Below are 16,690 nucleotides of genomic sequence, written 5' to 3'. Positions count from 1 at the left end.
TTCATGATAAACTACCCATAAATATGTATATTCACAGTAAAATGTCCATAGATTGGCCCTATAGTTCAACTTTTATTTTTGTCTTCTAAATATTGTCATTTCATATTTCAACTCAGGATTATTTGAGTGCTATTTTTCTCTTATGTCTGAAGTAAGTTTAATTACCAAAGATGCTGTGCTGATACTCAACCACGTCATCTTTTGCATTTTTGTTTTTGAATGCAAACGAACACCTGATGAAAGCATCAGGGTTTTTATCTCAAAAATATGAAATAGAAAACAATCAGCATTTATTCATACAGAATTTTTACAGAAAAAAAAGAGCAAACATCTGATTTTTGGCCTTTCAGGTATGAAAACACCTTTAACACAAGCGACTGCAGAAAAACACGAAACACAAGAACTTCACATTAAAGCCTTACAAACTTGGAGACGCAGTAATAAAACCTTTGCTTCTTGGTAAAGCCGTGATGAAGAACCTGTTGAAGGACTTTAGTTTGGTAGGATCTCAGTCTTTTGAGTCTCTGTGACAAGTTCAGAGTCTGTATACTGTCCCATCCTGAAGCTTCAACAGTGCTGCCACCCCCTCCTCAGTGATGCTGACTGTTTTGAGTCCTTATAAACAGCCGTGGGGAGAAGTGTGCTCACAGGCTGCTTGCTTACGTCCCATCAACAGGAGGGAAGCTGCTGTTTGTGGAGCCACCTCTTCTTCAGCTTCTCTGCTTTGGCTTTCTCCTTAGAGGCTGAAAGATCAGACCAATAAGTTGTTTTTTTTTTAAAATGTGACTTATGTCCCCACAGCTTTCCAACTCAAACACCCTTTAGAAAGGACATCGAGAGTAAATATGCCAGTCTGAAGACTGAAAATTGCGAGTGTCGTCGCGGTCTCTGCAACAGGACGCCCGGGAGAGCGAGCGCCTCTCAGTGAGACGGGACATCATTGTAGCAAAGCTCAAATTGAGACAGATCATCGTCTTTACAGACTACTGCCACAGAGTGTAGCTTGCAGGTGTTTATTTTAAATCAATAACACAAAGTATTAAGACCAAAGAACAAAAAACATGGTGGTAAAATCTCTCCTGAAAAGCCTCAGGGGCAGAAAACCTGGTGAGTGGTGACAACAACATTAATAAATATCATGGCATAAATCTGACCTGTGTGGCAATAACCGCAAAATTCTGTAAAAGATTTAAAGAGATCAAACCAATGACAGTTAAACAATGTGCAGGTGTGCACAATCCAGGTGTGCAAAGCCTGCAGAGACTCGACCATATCTTTACTCGTCTCACACAAAGACTTCTATAACAAACAGGTTTTACCGTAACTTCTCGATGAACCCATCTGTAACTGTGACCTCAAACTTTTCATGCCTTTGACCCCATTTTACAGATAAAGCTGAAATCACTGTGTACTTGGCTGTAATTGGGGTGACCACAGATCTAAATTAAAGTATTACCACTTTGCGGCCATCTCTGCAACACCTAATTCCCTGGTCATTTATTCTCTAGAAATTATACTTCTATCTACACGCAGTTTCATAGTAGAAAGCAAAAAAACCATCCACCTTTACTACGATAAGTAAACCTGCCCGCCTCCACCACACAGCTGAGGCCACCGTAAACCTCACCTGTACATGTCCAGCATCAACATCACTGGCTCATATTTCCACCATCTTTAGAGCTTCAGACTTTTCTGGGATTTGTATTCAGGCCCCACCATCTCTTTTATAACAAACTGTGCAGAAAGTAATCAGTTAAGAAAAAATAAAGTCTTTTTTTTCCTTTTTAAGCTTCTTATCTTTGGATGACACATTGCACCAACTGGACTGTAAAAGCTGAAGTAAACTTCCTCTGGTCATCAATCTCAGGCTTGTTCTGAACGTACCCCAGTCTTTCTTGACAAACTGCACTGCCGCACTTTTATTCCACCCCTTCTTGTTCTGGAGGGACAGCATCTCATTATCTGAAAGCAGAAGGACATTAAGATTAAAAACACTGAGCAGAACGCCGGTCTGAAAGTCTGAAGACTGAAAGCTGTGAATGTCGTCGCGGTCTCTGCAGCAGGACGCCCGGGAGAGCGAGCGCCTCTCAGTGAGACGGGACGTCATTGTAGCAAAGCTCAAATTGAGACAGATCCTCGTCTTTACAGACTACTGCCACAGAGTGTAGCTTGCAGGTGTTTGCTTCATTTTACATCAGCAACACAGAAGCTGTGTTCACTCAGTATTAAGACCAAAGAACAACAAACAAGGTGATAAAATCTCTGCAGAAATGCATCTCCCTGTATCATGGAGTAGAAAACCTGACAAAAAATTAAGTATGGCGGCGCCACCAGCTTACTTGTGGTCCTGCAGGTTCCTGGTCCGTACAGTCTGGACCGGATGAACTCCTCGGCCACCTGCTGTTGGAAGGACGCCAGCGTTCGCTCCTTCACCGTCGTCACTGTGTACTTCCCCTTCAGACTGACAAACAACACGAGTACAATAAAAGGACGGAAAGAAGAATGCGTGTTTGATCAGCTTCACTTTAGTGAATAATGATCGTCTCACATATATCAGGATCAGTTTGAGACTTCTTCAGTAGCACCAGCATGCACTTTCATTGGATCCAAAAGGCTGAGAATTAAAACAAGTCTCTGCACACAGAGTCCAACTAATATCCTAAATTTAAAGTGCCCAATGAGGTGAGAACAATGAAAGTATCACATTTCTGTATCATTATTTTATTGAGAGGTTTTCAGCATCTTCACTTCCTCTCTGAAATGTCACTGAGTGGATTCTGATCAGTGGGTCCAGCAGTCAGTGAAGTGCTTGGTAACAACAGGTTTTGTCTAATCGTGGTGGGTGAGGAGCTGCAAACTGGCTTTCATCAGTGAATCAAAGTTTGTCTACCAATATTTTATCTGCAGAGATGTTCCCAAAACAATCAGTGGGTCTCTCCTGCTAATGAACTCCAGCTCCACCATCATGAACCATCGCTGGAGGAGAAACTCATGAGGACAGGCTGGAGCAAAGTCTTCATTAAATTAGACTGAAAAATATTAGTTTGAGACACTTCCTGTCTTCAAATACATCATTTTCTCTTGTTTCTATTGGTGCCTGGTAATGTGTAACAACAACAAGGTATTTGCTGACCACACTAAATAATAAAGAATCTGGCAAGTCCACCCAAGTAAAGCGTCTCTCTTAAACTCTGAAATAAAATGGTTTAAAAACATTGACATACTTCCGGGCATTTGCCAATTTCCCACTCCTTTTCTTTTTCTTCTTCTTCTTTCCATCTCCCCCCTCTTTTTCTGGCTTTTCCTCCTGTTCACCTGGGTGAGGACAGGTTGATTTAGCTGAAGTCACAGATCTGAAGTTCAATCTGCTGCTCTACAAATCAGTGCCCAGTCCTTCCACAGCATCAGCTAAATGGTTAAAGATGTATTAAGAAAGCTTCTTTACCTTCATCTTCAGACTGTTTCTGCTTCCTGGAGAAAAGAAAAACAAACAAATGTTGTGAGCACTGAGTGAGTTGATGGAGACGATGTGTTAAATCCAAGAATTAGACAGGTAAACTTACTTTGAGGAAGCAGAGTCGATTTCCTCCAACACGTCAGCCGATAAGAGTTTTCTTTTCTGTGGAGAAAACAGTCTGTGAAACTGCAGGTTCACACATCTTTTAGTTTTTCTACGGCATTAGGTCACACTGAAAGGCAAAAAGAGAGAACTGTTTTTTGTCACTTTGCATTTTGAGCTAAAGTGAAAAATGTCAAGAATGGGACTAGAACAAAACACTGACATCCTCCTCCAGAATCAATCAAACCAGGCGTGCTACTTCCTGCCTCTTTACTGTAAAGCTAAGCAAAGTTAACCACCCTGCAGTGAAGAAGACTCACAGGCAGAGGGATTAAAAACAATAATGAAGAAAAATAAATAAAACTCTCCTCCCCATCATTTCCTTAATGTTGCTTTAATACACCTCAAACAGCACAGCGGTGTCTCCTTCTGAAATGAACACCCTCTGAACTCTTTTCAGATAGAAGTAAAATAAAAGAAAGCACTGATGTGTGATTGGGTTGAGCCTGGATCCTGAACTATGAAGCAACTTCAGCATACTCAGGCTCTCCTGATCTGGCTTCACTTAAACTAAAATCAATAGTCAGACTGTAATGGGAGTTAAACAGGTTCTGCACTTTCTGAATCTGTTAGTCCGCTTGTGTTAGGGTGATGTAAATTTCATCTTTAGACTTTAAAAAAATACTTTAGCTCATATTAGTGTCAATGCAGTGAGCTCTGAGGATTGGTGACACCATTTTCTAGGCGATCCATTGTTCAGCAGGCAGTAGTTTTGAACTTGTCCATATGTTTTCTCAGGAGCAGGTTATGACTTCATGAGAAGTTACCATGGTTATGCACCCTGGTAAGAAGGTAAATGCATTTGTAAAACTTAAAACTCAGGGTTAGACAGGGTCCAGGCCTCTGAAAGTATTTGAAACCATTTAAAATGACACACACTGACCTTCTGTTCTTGGAAGAGCTCCTGTCTCTTCCTCCTCTTCTCTTTTAGCAGCTGCTTTTCCCTGCAAACAGAGGAGCATTTCATCAGGTTTATGGATAACAATGACACAAACACACAACTGTACAGCTTCTGCTGATAATGTAATAACACTTATGGGGAATTTTTGCTGGTGGCGATCAAGCGTAAGCCATTCTCAGGGGGACTGCTAATATTCTGGTCCCTCATGTATGAAAATACTGCAAAAACCGGCAAACGCCTCAGGATAATTTACTGATCCGTTTGTGGCCCTGCTGAGGTCACCCTTAAATCTGACTAGACGTGAAGTTTATGACAGAACTGTTACAAATGTGGCTAATAAAAAGGCCTCTGAGTGTGCAGTCCATATCGGGTTTATTTTTTGACGCTTGAAAAGTTTCTCTTTTAGACATTAGCCCAACTAAACTTCGTCAAACAATTCAAAGATCCAGACCAATTTGATGACACAGAGCTGTGCGTCTGAGAGTACACAACAGCTAAAAAATACACACGTTGTGAACATGAATTTTGTTAAATTTCGTGCTGCCGATTTGATATACGCCTACGTAAAAATTACGTAATGTATCTGTAGTGTTCACTGGAATAGAGACATCTGAATGCAAAGTTTTTTGAATGGAGTTTGGCCCAACCGTCCCAGCACAGGTTAGCTAGCGGTTAGCTACCTTCTAGCGGTATCCAGCGCCTGTTTCATGCTCCGCAGAGCCGCAGCTTTGGAGTCTTCAAAGGTCACCTCCTCTGGAGCTTCATCGTCGCTAGACTCCAGCGACAAGGTGAAACTCTCTGCGGGCTTTTCGATGCCCGCCGTCTTTGACGACGAGCTGGCTTTCCCACGTTGTTTCTTCGCCATGTTGTCCAGCGTTGTGAGACGTCATCAGGCCACGCCGCACACAACGTGACGCAAAAAGAATGAACCCGACTGATCGACCAACCAATGACTGCAGCCCAACAAACAAACCGTTTTAGATAGATCTAAATGAGCGAATGATAGGATTATCTAATTCTAGAAAGTTTTCCCATTTTATATTTGTATTAATTTAATATTTATTTAATAAGTTGTTTGTTGTTTTTGCAGAATATATTTCACCATCCATACAATTATGCCAACATTTCAATATCTCGAAATGTCTAGTTAGTTACTTCTGAGTAAGTCAAACTTTTGAGATAGAATATCATCTATATTACAGTTAACGTTGAACAATTTAGGTGTTTGTAACTGTAAAGTTTGTTGTAGGTAGTATTTTCCAACAGATTTTTATTCATTTATTTTAAATTTAAGGCCAGTCTCTCAAAATTGTGACTTTTTAACTTAAATTTTCGACTTAAGAATCTTGAAATCAACTTATTCAGAAGTTTCAGTCACTAAAATTTTCAGATAATAAGTCGAAATTTCTATTTAAATCTGAATTTTATTTTATTTTATTTTTTTGTTTCAGTGGCGGAAACAAGTGTCTATATTTTCCTCATTATGTGCTTGTTTTGTAATATCTGGAGGAAAATGTTAACTACCTGTGCTTTAATTTTGAAAGATAAAACCGGAAAACCATCTCCTCTTTATTCTAGGGATCTGCCGGGCTGTTAGTAGTGAACGGGACTCGGGCACAATGCACCGACTTCTGCTCGTGTTTGTGGCCGCTGCTGGGGCCTCTGTCTTCGTCCTCCCGCGGATGGATGCGTCCCCGGCGGTCGGGCCCTGCGTCGCCCCGCTGCAGTGGGAGGGGAGGTGGGTTGTGTACGACCACAGCACCGGCAGGAACAGCCGAGCCGCCGTCTCGTACGACGCCCTGAACCAGAGGATCCGAGTCCTGCAGCAGCACAAGAAGCACACCCCGTGTCAGAGGTAAGACCAGTAAATAAACACAAAGTAAACATGTTGTTTACAGACTGCGTTTTATTACTGCACACAGTCAGTGTGAAGAGTTACAACAAAACAAGCTGCAGCTGTAAATCTGCGCTTAATAATCTCCAAATCATCTATATAAGCATCACTCCATTTATCATTAATAATCATTAATAAAGCTGATTTATAATGGATTTGGTCCCAGCTTTAAGCTCTTCTTTTCTGTAAGATCGGCTTTGTTTTATAGTTTATATGTATTTTTATTCACAAAACCAACCCATAATTTACACCCATAGTTATTTATACTGCAAACACTACAAAAAGTAATAATAGTAGTAGTAATAATGATTATAAAGGTCATATTCGATTAATGGATAAATTATTTTCCCATGCGTTACACATCAGTGCTAAAGATCAGATTAAAAAACACATCAGAGACTGACTTATAACTGTACTATTAATCTATAAAACAATGTTTTGTTTAGTTTTTTGCATTTTTGTGTTCTAAAAAGGGTCGTAAACAGTCTGTTTGAACACTTCTCAGCCTGGACTAAAGTCTGGAGTTGTGAAATGTTCCCTGGCTGGTAAACGAGGCCACAGAGCGACTTTGGAGTGTTTGGTTTGGGCACAGAGGACTATCCTGCCAAAAGTAACCATCTTCAGACTTTAGAAGACAGAGACACTATCAAACTCTTGGACAGTTTTCTTGCTGCCGAAATAGATGCCCTATAGTTTCTGTGCATAAGAAATGGAAGTAGGAGCCACGATGTTGCCCACTGGTTTTGGATTCTGCGATTTGAATGTTGAATGTTTTATGTTTTGGCCACTGCTCAGGTGGTTTGCTTCAACTGGATGTGACCATGTTTGGATGAGAGCATGCAGTGTTATCACACAGATCCAGCAAGTAACAGACTAATAAAATATTAGACTTTACCAAAACTGAAGCACAAACTTCTTAAACACCAGGATATACGATTTGTTAGATAATTTATTAAAAATGCTCCAAAAGGCACCAACAGGACAAACACAGTGGAGCGCTCCGGTTCTTTCACTGGATTTACTGGAGCTGAGGCCAAACATAGAAATGATTAAAACACATTCCAGTTAAATCAGCTTCTGTAGAGTTCTCATCAAGGGGAAAACTATCCATAGACACCAAAAATGGGTTTGTAGCAGGCTGTAAACATGATTAGTTCTACTGTAAAATCGGTCATTTGAACCTGGGAGTCTGTGCAGAATGACTCAGCTGTGGAGCCGGACTCTAGTGGACATTAGGGGAACTACAATTTCTGATATCTTGAGATTGGCTTTTAGCTCCGTAGGTTGATGCTTGGTGGTGAGACTTTTTTTCACAGTTCAAAACTATGAGTCAAGCAATATCTATTTGATCTTTTTTTTTCCACTGTTTATGTTTATACACCGCTCTCTGTGTCTTTTGTCCTCTGCACAGTCCCATCCAAAAACTTCTTTAACCTCTTTGTTTCAGGTTTTTTGAGTACATCTACTTGTATCAGAGCATGGTGATGTTCCAGATTGACCAGAAGACGAAGGAATGCTCAAAGATCGCTCTGACTGAAGCCTGGGATCCCTTCGACGTCCCTGATAACTCCACCTTTGAGGATCAATACTTCATCGGCGGCCCTGGGGACAGCATTGAGGTTCAGGAGTGGTCAGATAGGAAGCCGGCACGCAAACGTAAGTCTGAGATTTTTATGCTTTCAAACAGGCCATAGTGAGTGCTGAAGAGTTAGGTCAGTGTTAGCGTAAATTCAGCACGTCCTGCAGCTGCTTTATAATAACAATAAGCCCTTTCACTGTGGTTTTATTGAATTATGAGAGTGGCTGTAGCTTCTAAATGACTTCTTTTCCACGAAAAAGAGTAATTCTACATTTTACATGCATCCTTTCGTGAACTACCCCACACTAATATACAGTACTGTGCAGTACTGTTCCTTTATATTTATCTAGGAAAATGTAATAAACAGTATATAGGTGTATAAGGAGTTGAAAGGATGGCTTGACAGTCAATATGTGGTGTGACCACCTTTATTCTTCAACACAGCCTGAACTCTCTGAACTCTCTTAGGCAACTTTCTTGTAATTTATTAAATAATCTTCAGCAAAAGTTCTCCAGACGTCTTGAAGGACATTCAAAGCTTTTCTGTGGATGTTGGCTGCTTTTTGTTCCATTCTCTGTCACATTGCTTTAATAATATTAAGGTTCAGGCTCTGTGGAGGCCAGTCCATGACTGAAAGTGTTTTTTTTTTCTATCCAAATATGCTTTTATTGGCAGTGTGTTTCATCACTGTCATGCTGAAAAGAAAGCCGTTCCCAGTCAGATTCTTCCTACATCCAAAATCTGACTGCACTTTTCTTGGTACAGTTTTAGATTAGGCACTGGAGCCATGGTGGTGGAGATGAGGTAAGAGTGGTTGATCCAAAATTTGGGAAGATTGTTTTTATTGGTTTGAGAGGGGTTACTACAAGACATTCTCCAATGATTTGCCAATACAGCCACAACTCCCACTACCCACTGTGAGAAAACTTTTGGTTTTTGTGTGCTGCTTCTGAAAAGGCACCGAGGCAGAGCTGGCACCTCATCTGAAATCTGCTATTTCAGTAACTTGTCCTCGTCTCTCCACCAGATGAGACCTGGGTGGGCGTTTACACCGTGAAGGACTGCTACCCAGTGCAGGAGACCTACACGAGGAACAGCAGTGTCACCACCTCCACCCGCTTCTTCAGCCTGGAGCTGGGAATCAGCGACCCCAACGTTTTCACCCCACCGAGCACATGCCAGTCAGCCCGGCCTGAGAGGATGGTCGACCTCGAGTGCTGAGACCTCATCAGATCTCACCTTTGACCTTAAAAGCTAAACTGCAGTTTAAGTCTGAAACCGCTTCCCTGTTTAGTCATTCACTATTGAAGTATACTGACATTTTGTTTGAGGTAAAATTACAACTGTACTTTAGTCTGAAACCAGTGCCACAGTTTCAAAATTCTCTACTACAAGAGTAGCACTTACAGTAAAATAACTCATTCTGCATATGCCCTGTCAGTTAAATACTACTAATATATAACTACTACAGTTCAGCGCTTCCCAAACTATGGAATCAGGACCCTCGAAAAGGTCAGAAGATGAGATCTGAATGGTTTTAAGATGATTCATGGGAAAGACAAATCGTTACTATTTTGTAACCTGCTTTTATTTTGTGACTTGTATCTTTAAATTTCACTACGACATTTGGGATACTTGTATGAAGCATGATGTGTAAAGACTCAAAGCTAAAACTGTCAGATATCACTGGAATAAAACGATTATTTTCCTCTGAAATGTTGTGAAGTTGAAGTATAAAGTAGTATGAATTAAAATACTCCGTACAATTACCATAAAACTGGATAAACACTTTATGAATGCAGTAGCTTTCTATAACTGTCAGACACTTTAAGTAAACATTATTTTTTTGTGTGTCCTCACTTAGAGCCTGATGGTACTTTTGGCTATAAAATCCATCACATGACATCATTCAATTACGTTCAGTTAACTCTGTGCTCGAAAGGGACTTTAAGAGTTTTGATCTCATTATTACAATTATGGGTAAACCATCATTTCCAGACTGCCAGCTTTGAGTTAATTTCCGTATGATTCTTCTTTTGCCATTTAAATTTATCCCCCAGAACTAAACACAGTAAGAAATGTAAGCAGGTGTACGTAGATTGTTTCCCTTATTTTATAGACATTTTATTACCACAAAACCATTTGAATTTTAACATCAAAGAAAGCTGATGTCTAGTCATGGGGGAGGGGTGTGTGTGGGGGCTTTTGATGCCTCTAATCTGCCCAAAATCCAACGGCGAAGGGCGGAAGTGACGCAACTGTCAGTGCTCAGGCGTCATTTCCGTATTTCAGAGAGTTTGTCAACATTAGAGACTACCGGTGGTTAAAAATCGATCGTGCGGTATGAGGGGGAGATCAACCATCAGAGCAGACTGCAGGATATGAAGACAGCTGAGATAGAGTGACACGTAACAGGTGTGTAAAACTGTGACGGTGTCAATGAGCTAACATAGCGCGCACGAGCTCAGTTTGAATGCTAACGGACTGAAATCAATGAGCCGGTGTGAGCTAGGTTTTTATAGAAATAACACAAGTCCTCCTCTTGTTTTTAAATGAAGGGTTTTAGCATATAGCATCCGATAAGATACAGGGGAGAGTGACTTTACTATAAGCTGGTTTTTATACATTAAAATCAAAGAGTCGGTGACAGGAAGCTTCTGTTATCAGCACTGTGCTACCATCGGCTCTTTGTCCCTCAGCCCGCGGCCGCCTGCGGGGGCAGGTGTTCCGAAAGTGAATTTTTAAACGAGTTTTTTTTTTTGCAACATTATGTTTGGCCTGTATAAACTAATAATAAGGGGCCAAAATAGCCTCCCTCTGTCTGAACCTGCAGGCTCTCCCACACAGTGAGCAGCAAGCACAAGCTTGTGAGCATAATAACTGTATACATTCAGACAGAGCTATGATGGAGTCTTCTTTCAGACGCTGAGCGTATACAGGACAGTAACAGACATTAGAAGACTCAGCTCCTGCAAAGCTGCAAAGAAAATAAAGTCCACGTGTGCTGATTGTAAAGAGCTGTTTTTGAGACATCCAGCACTGACTGACGCAGACCAAACCAGAACCAAAGGCAGGAGCGACATTATTCTGATAAAAATCTGTAGGTTGGTCTGTTACAATAGATTATTTCCATAAGATCCACCACATCTGCCCTGCAGCTTCATTTAATACACTGATCATTGCAGTGCTCTGAACTCACCAATGCACATGTTCATGCACTGACAAAGATCACCTGTCAGTTAGCGCCTCAGGTTATATCCTGAAATAAAAACATTCTGTTAGGACAAAATAGACTGTTTCCAGCATTAAATCATGTAAATGGACTGCTCATTATACAGCACTAACATTCACAATAAACTAGGGTTTAGTATCTTGGCGTGCAGACTGGCGCAGTAAGTCAAGCCACAATATTACATCTTGTTGAGCAGACTGGTGCCCATGTTAATCTGTGACAAACGGCGGCAGTTAACATGAATGTGTTTTCTAAGTCACTAACGTGTTAAACAGCAGATAGCGTGAACGTGTCACATCCAGGTATGGCAGCCTTTGCTCACAACTGTATTTTCCTGTCATCATATTGGTAACATTTTTCTTATGTCCCACTGTTCCTCAAGACCTCCCACAACAAAATGAATTGTGAGAAAGAGGAGGGTCTGGATGACCAGGAGAGGAACAACAGCCTGGACCAAAAGGACCCAGATCCTCCTCCAATTAAAGAGGAAAAGAAGGAACTCTGCATCAGTCGAGAGGGAGAGCAGCTTGTAGTGAAGCAGGAAGCTGAAGACATCATCGTCTGGACCGGGGAAGAACAGCTCAGACTCCTGGATAACATGTGGAAACCAGAAATAAACTTACGCAGCACAGGTTTGTAAAACCAGCCAGCTAATGAGAGATATATTTCTACAGTTTGATAATCACAAACATCGAAATATTGAGATAATTTTTGAAAATTAGAATCCAAGAACTATGCAGTCACTTGCACCAGTGTCCAAAATGATCTGCCACAACTGAAGAATAAATTTCATTGGTAAATGTGAGTGACATGCTCACAAAGTAAAGACCTGCTAATAGTTAGGATTATATTTTCTCAATTGTGTGTTTTCCTGTTATGTTTCTCCTTTCAGATTTCCCACAACAGCATGACTGTAAAGAGGAGGTTCTCACAGACAAGCAGGACTTTAATCAAGAGATGAACTCAAGTATAAACAATGATGACCCTTCACAGACGAAAGAGGAACAGAAGGAACTCTGCACCAGTCAAAAGGGAGAGCATCTTGTACTGAAGCAGGAAGAAAGCAAGCATGTGGAATCAACTAGAAATGCAGAGCTGAAGAAAAGACCTCAGATAAACAGAAATAAGCGACTGTCGCGTAAATCTGAAACATGTGAAAACTCTGTAAAATGTGACATTTGTGGAAAAACCTTTTACTATAAATCCTCTTTGACAAGACATCTAAGAGTTCATAAAGGTGAGAGGCCACATTCTTGCAGCACCTGTGGGAGAGGATTTAGTCAGATGATAAACTTGAAAAGTCACATGAGAGTCCACACAGGTGAGAAGCCATATTGTTGTAGCACCTGTGGGAAAACATTTAGTTTCTCATCACCCTTCAGAAGCCACCTTAGAATTCACACAGGTGAAAAGCCACATTTGTGTGGCACCTGTGGAAAAAAATTCTACAAGAAATCAGATTTGGAAAGTCATATAAAAGTTCACTCGGATGAAAAGCCCCATTCTTGTAGCATGTGTGGTAAAAGATTCAAGCATATGATAAACTTGAAAGTTCACATGAGAATTCACACAGGTGAGAAGCCTTATTCTTGTAGGATCTGTGGGAGCAGTTTCAGAAAGAAATCATCACTGGAATGTCACGTAAGGAGTCACACAGGCGAGAAACCATTTGCTTGCAGCATCTGTGGGAAAGGATTCACCCAGACACCAAATTTAAAAATTCACATGAGAATCCATACAGGTGAGAAACCATATTTATGTAGCACATGTGGGAAAAGCTTCATTAGCTCATCAGAGTGCAAAAAACACATGAGAATCCACACGGGTGAAAAACCATATTCTTGTAACACATGTGCAAAAAAATTCACTTATAAATCAGGACTAGAAACTCACATGAAAATTCACACAGGTGAGAAGCCTCATTCTTGTAGCACCTGTGGGAAAAGCTACGCTACAATGGTATACTTGAAAATTCACATGAGAATACACACAGGTGAGAGGCCATATTGTTGTACTACATGTGGAAGAAGATTTAGTAATTTAACAGGATTCAAAAATCACATGAAAATTCACTCAGGTGAGAAGCGACATGCTTGTAGCACCTGTGGGAAAGGTTTCATTCAGCTGCAAAACCTGAAAAGGCATATGAGAACTCACACAGGTGAGAGGCCATTTTCTTGTAGCACCTGTGGGAAAGGATTTTGTGGCCTGTCCGGTTTAAAAAGACATATGACAGTACACACAGGTGAGAGGCCGTATTCTTGTAGCACCTGTGGGAAATCATTTAGAGAATTATCAACATTGAAAACTCACATGCGAATTCACACAGGTGAGAAGCCATATTCGTGTGGCACCTGCGGGAAAAGTTTCATTCAGTTGGCACAGTTGCAAAACCACCTGCGAATTCACACAGGCGAGAAGCCATATTTGTGTAGTACCTGTGGGAAAAGATTCCGTAATGTTACGAACATGAAATCTCACATGACAATTCACATGACGACTGGTTAAATGTTTCCTGTTTAAGAAATGTGTCAGTGTAGCATGTGTGTTAATAGTAGAGCGAGCAATGACAGTGCAAATCACACCTGTGGGATAAAATATGATTATCCCACAGGTATTATTCAGCTCAATACGGCATATATTTATTTTACACAATAACTAACTGTAACAATTGTTTATTCTATTAATTGTCTTATTCATATGCTGCAGGGGAAACTCTGGTTTTATATTTGTCTGACTTCATATTTTTATTGTTTTAGGCTGTAGAGGTGACAAGCACAAGTTGTAGATAAACTTGTTCCACTAAACAGCTTTGTTATAGAGAAAGAAGCTTATATAAGTTTTTTTTTTTTTGTCACTTGTTGCTTATTATGGCAAATATTTAATTTCTCTGTTGTTCAGAGGTTTCACTGCACAATATTAAAAGCAGGGAAGTGTCACACAGAAGACACAAATATATCATTATGAACTTGATGTTCATTTTCATGAAAATTAAACTTCAGAAGATGCTGAAGGGTTTTGAGTTTTATAAGGTTTAAATAAAGATGTGTTTTAAACTCATGGCTTTTTTCTGAGTTGTAAAGTGAAGTCCCTACAGTAATAGAGAGAAAACGCCAACAGTCACATGTCCTTCTATAAACAACAACTTGGTGTAAGTGGGAAGGAAAAACTCTTTAACTTAAAAAATTGTGGCACTACATGCAGTGGTGCCAACATTAGCCATGTTAAAATGTTACCGTTAACAGGTGGTCAGGCTGTCCGCAGGCAAAGACTCAGAGATTTGGCTCTCCATTTCACAGCAGAGTCCTTTCACATTCTTCACATATCCGTGTTGGGCAGAGTGCAGAAACAGCTGCCGAATGGCATTTGTCAAATTAGGGTTTTTTTGAGAGTTTAATTCTTTTTTTGTGAAATCCATTTTCGATTTGACGTATTTATCAATGGATTAATAAATCATTTTGAAATATTGATTTATAAATAGTCTTTATTTAAAATGTAATTATTAAATAATAAGTTACTTTTGCAATGTTTAAATAAATAAAATAATTTAAAAAATACATTTGTAACTGAATTTGCAAATGCATTTTATTGCACTAACAATTCAAAATTGCAGCATAAAATTTTTTGGGGGTGTGTGTGGCTCTTGTGGTCCTCCATAATCATGTTGCTCAACTGGGCAAACAAAATTACTTGATCAGAGATTCATCCAGGAATCATCCTGATCACAATCAACCAATAACACGAGTAATGCGATTCCATGCGACTTGAGTGTGTGTCTTTATTCTGGTCCTTGATTTTGTAAACTTTGTTTCTTTTTGTCAAAATGTTGGCCTTAGTCCCATGTTTTTCCGTTAATCAACAAGGTTTAAAGTGGCTTTAGGTTAACCAAACAGGAAAATATCCACTTTGGGGTTTTCCCATTAATCCACACAAAGAGTTGTTTTTTTCTGGTCAGTGAACTTTAACCTTCTTTCTTTATGAATAAACTGTAACACCTGGAACTTGTCTGAGTTAACATGAGCTGCAAGTTATGTTTTCTTTTACACTTGGGTTTGTTTAATATATTGTTTTTTTCCCCCGTTGTGTTGTAATTGATAATTTGTGCTTGATGAGTTGTGCAAATGTAGGCTTCATTGATCTTTCAGAGTATGGCTTGGGAGTATGTCTTCAAATCAAAATCATGATCAATGAACATTTTACCATGATTATGATTAACCTTTCATGCATGAATTATGACAACCTCAATCTGGATTTTCACTCATCTTTAGGCATGAAAAAAAGATTTTTGAACTTCATTTTTAAGTTTAAGTATACCATTAACACTGACACAAATCCAAGAAAAGAGCCTTTGAATAGCTGTCCACTGTAGTGACCACTACGCGTGAAAGCGTTAATAAATATGCTAGTAAAGCTTAGATTTTCTTTCCATATTTTGATGATAGTATTACTCTTGGTCACTGAAACAATTTTTCTCCCAGTTTCCCGTTTTCTTCTATTTGTTTGAGTCTTGAAAGGGTTTGAACTGCAGGAGGGGAGGGTTTCTGTGCGCACACACACACACACACACACACACACACACACACACAGTGCCTGAGATTACAATAAAGAACATCCCCTATTAGTGACGAAAAAGAGCCAACAGGAGAGAAAAAACTTGATAGTGACTTTCTGTCAGGGCAAGCAAATCAGGCAGTACGTGCCCAGTGAAATCTATGAACACATATGATCTAAAATCTGAGTGGCCACAATCTCTCTTCTTGCATCTCAAACAGCATTCTGTCATAAAGCGTCTTGCCTATTTGCAAACTTTAAATTACTGCCATCTTGTGACAGTGATCAGTTTTTCAGTTGGTCAAGTTGATCTTCGTTCAACAACTTTACTTTGACATTAAATATGGCACACAGGGCTGGTTCAATTTTTTTTTTTTAAAGATCACACATTAAACCATATTATTCGACACAAGTTTTAATTAGATTGTGTTGACATCTTACAATAAATGACCCACATCACAAAGAAACAGTGCGAGAGATTAAATATACAGGACAGGATAAAAATCAAGTTTAGTCTTCATTAAAATAAATATCACCACAAAATAACTAATGTTCATAAAAAAAAATATGTTATGTGTTTCTTGATCTTTATCAGTTTTTAATCTTATGTAGTGTAACCTGTTTAGTGGCTAATAAAAATATCAAACTAAAACATATTTAAAACTAGGATGAAATTAGTAGAATAATATTTTCTTTTTTTCCATCTCGGTGATGAAATAACCTTCAGAGCATATTCAAGCTGGAACTTTGTCTCCATGGCAGACTTCAAAGCACTTATAAAAGCTTCTGAAGCTGAAGAGTAAACCTGCTATTCATAAACTAAAAAATAAATGTTACTTGTTGACTTCTGGGTAAGTCTGTGTCAAATCAACAAAGACTTCTGCTAGCCCATCTCAGATTTGCATAAAAATTT

At 39.6% G+C, this 16,690-nt stretch overlaps 3 protein-coding genes across 3 annotated transcripts; 2 read left to right on the top strand and 1 right to left on the bottom strand.

Moving 5' to 3' along the window:
* Positions 1 to 268: 268 nt before the first annotated feature.
* nol7 (nucleolar protein 7) lies at positions 269 to 5,447 on the bottom strand. The gene is made up of 8 exons (XM_085438006.1): positions 5,201 to 5,447; positions 4,503 to 4,563; positions 3,564 to 3,619; positions 3,446 to 3,471; positions 3,225 to 3,315; positions 2,340 to 2,461; positions 1,885 to 1,962; positions 269 to 743 (listed from the first exon to the last, which is right to left on the bottom strand). The coding sequence occupies exons 1-8, from the start codon at positions 5,383 to 5,385 to the stop codon at positions 670 to 672; spliced, it is 693 nt and encodes a 230-aa protein (XP_085294132.1). The 5' UTR covers positions 5,386 to 5,447; the 3' UTR covers positions 269 to 669.
* A 651-nt stretch (positions 5,448 to 6,098) lies between these two features.
* On the top strand, positions 6,099 to 9,710 carry epdr1 (ependymin related 1). The gene is made up of 3 exons (XM_085438007.1): positions 6,099 to 6,375; positions 7,862 to 8,070; positions 9,022 to 9,710. Exons 1-3 carry the CDS (start codon positions 6,140 to 6,142, stop codon positions 9,213 to 9,215), a joined length of 639 nt encoding a protein of 212 aa, XP_085294133.1. The 5' UTR covers positions 6,099 to 6,139; the 3' UTR covers positions 9,216 to 9,710.
* A 562-nt stretch (positions 9,711 to 10,272) lies between these two features.
* Positions 10,273 to 14,694, top strand: LOC146686985 (uncharacterized). The gene is made up of 3 exons (XM_085437941.1): positions 10,273 to 10,409; positions 11,609 to 11,858; positions 12,119 to 14,694. Exons 2-3 carry the CDS (start codon positions 11,624 to 11,626, stop codon positions 13,732 to 13,734), a joined length of 1,851 nt encoding a protein of 616 aa, XP_085294067.1. The 5' UTR covers positions 10,273 to 10,409; positions 11,609 to 11,623; the 3' UTR covers positions 13,735 to 14,694.
* Positions 14,695 to 16,690: the final 1,996 nt, after the last annotated feature.

The sequence above is a fragment of the Copadichromis virginalis genome, linkage group LG18, assembly GCF_057382275.1.
Source record: "Copadichromis virginalis isolate Kocher_CV1m ecotype Utaka linkage group LG18, C_Virginalis_male_GT1.1, whole genome shotgun sequence".
Classification (NCBI taxonomy): Eukaryota; Metazoa; Chordata; class Actinopteri; order Cichliformes; family Cichlidae; genus Copadichromis; species Copadichromis virginalis.
Note: the sequence above shows the minus strand (reverse complement) of the source record. Positions and strands in the feature narration are given on the sequence as shown.

Excerpts from the sequence above, each read along its gene's own strand:
- epdr1 (XM_085438007.1), top strand. The coding sequence starts at position 6,140 with ATGCACCGACTTCTGCTCGTGTTTGTGGCCGCTGCTGGGGCCTCTGTC. Across the intron at positions 6,376-7,861 it reads AAGCACACCCCGTGTCAGAG|GTTTTTTGAGTACATCTACT; the intron begins GTAAGACCAGTA and ends TCTTTGTTTCAG. Across the intron at positions 8,071-9,021 it reads TAGGAAGCCGGCACGCAAAC|ATGAGACCTGGGTGGGCGTT; the intron begins GTAAGTCTGAGA and ends TCTCTCCACCAG.
- nol7 (XM_085438006.1), bottom strand. The coding sequence starts at position 5,385 with ATGGCGAAGAAACAACGTGGGAAAGCCAGCTCGTCGTCAAAGACGGCG. Across the intron at positions 3,472-3,563 it reads ATCGACTCTGCTTCCTCAAA|GAAGCAGAAACAGTCTGAAG; the intron begins GTAAGTTTACCT and ends TCTTTTCTCCAG. Across the intron at positions 3,316-3,445 it reads GAAACAGTCTGAAGATGAAG|GTGAACAGGAGGAAAAGCCA; the intron begins GTAAAGAAGCTT and ends GTCCTCACCCAG.
- LOC146686985 (XM_085437941.1), top strand. The coding sequence starts at position 11,624 with ATGAATTGTGAGAAAGAGGAGGGTCTGGATGACCAGGAGAGGAACAAC. Across the intron at positions 11,859-12,118 it reads AATAAACTTACGCAGCACAG|ATTTCCCACAACAGCATGAC; the intron begins GTTTGTAAAACC and ends TTCTCCTTTCAG.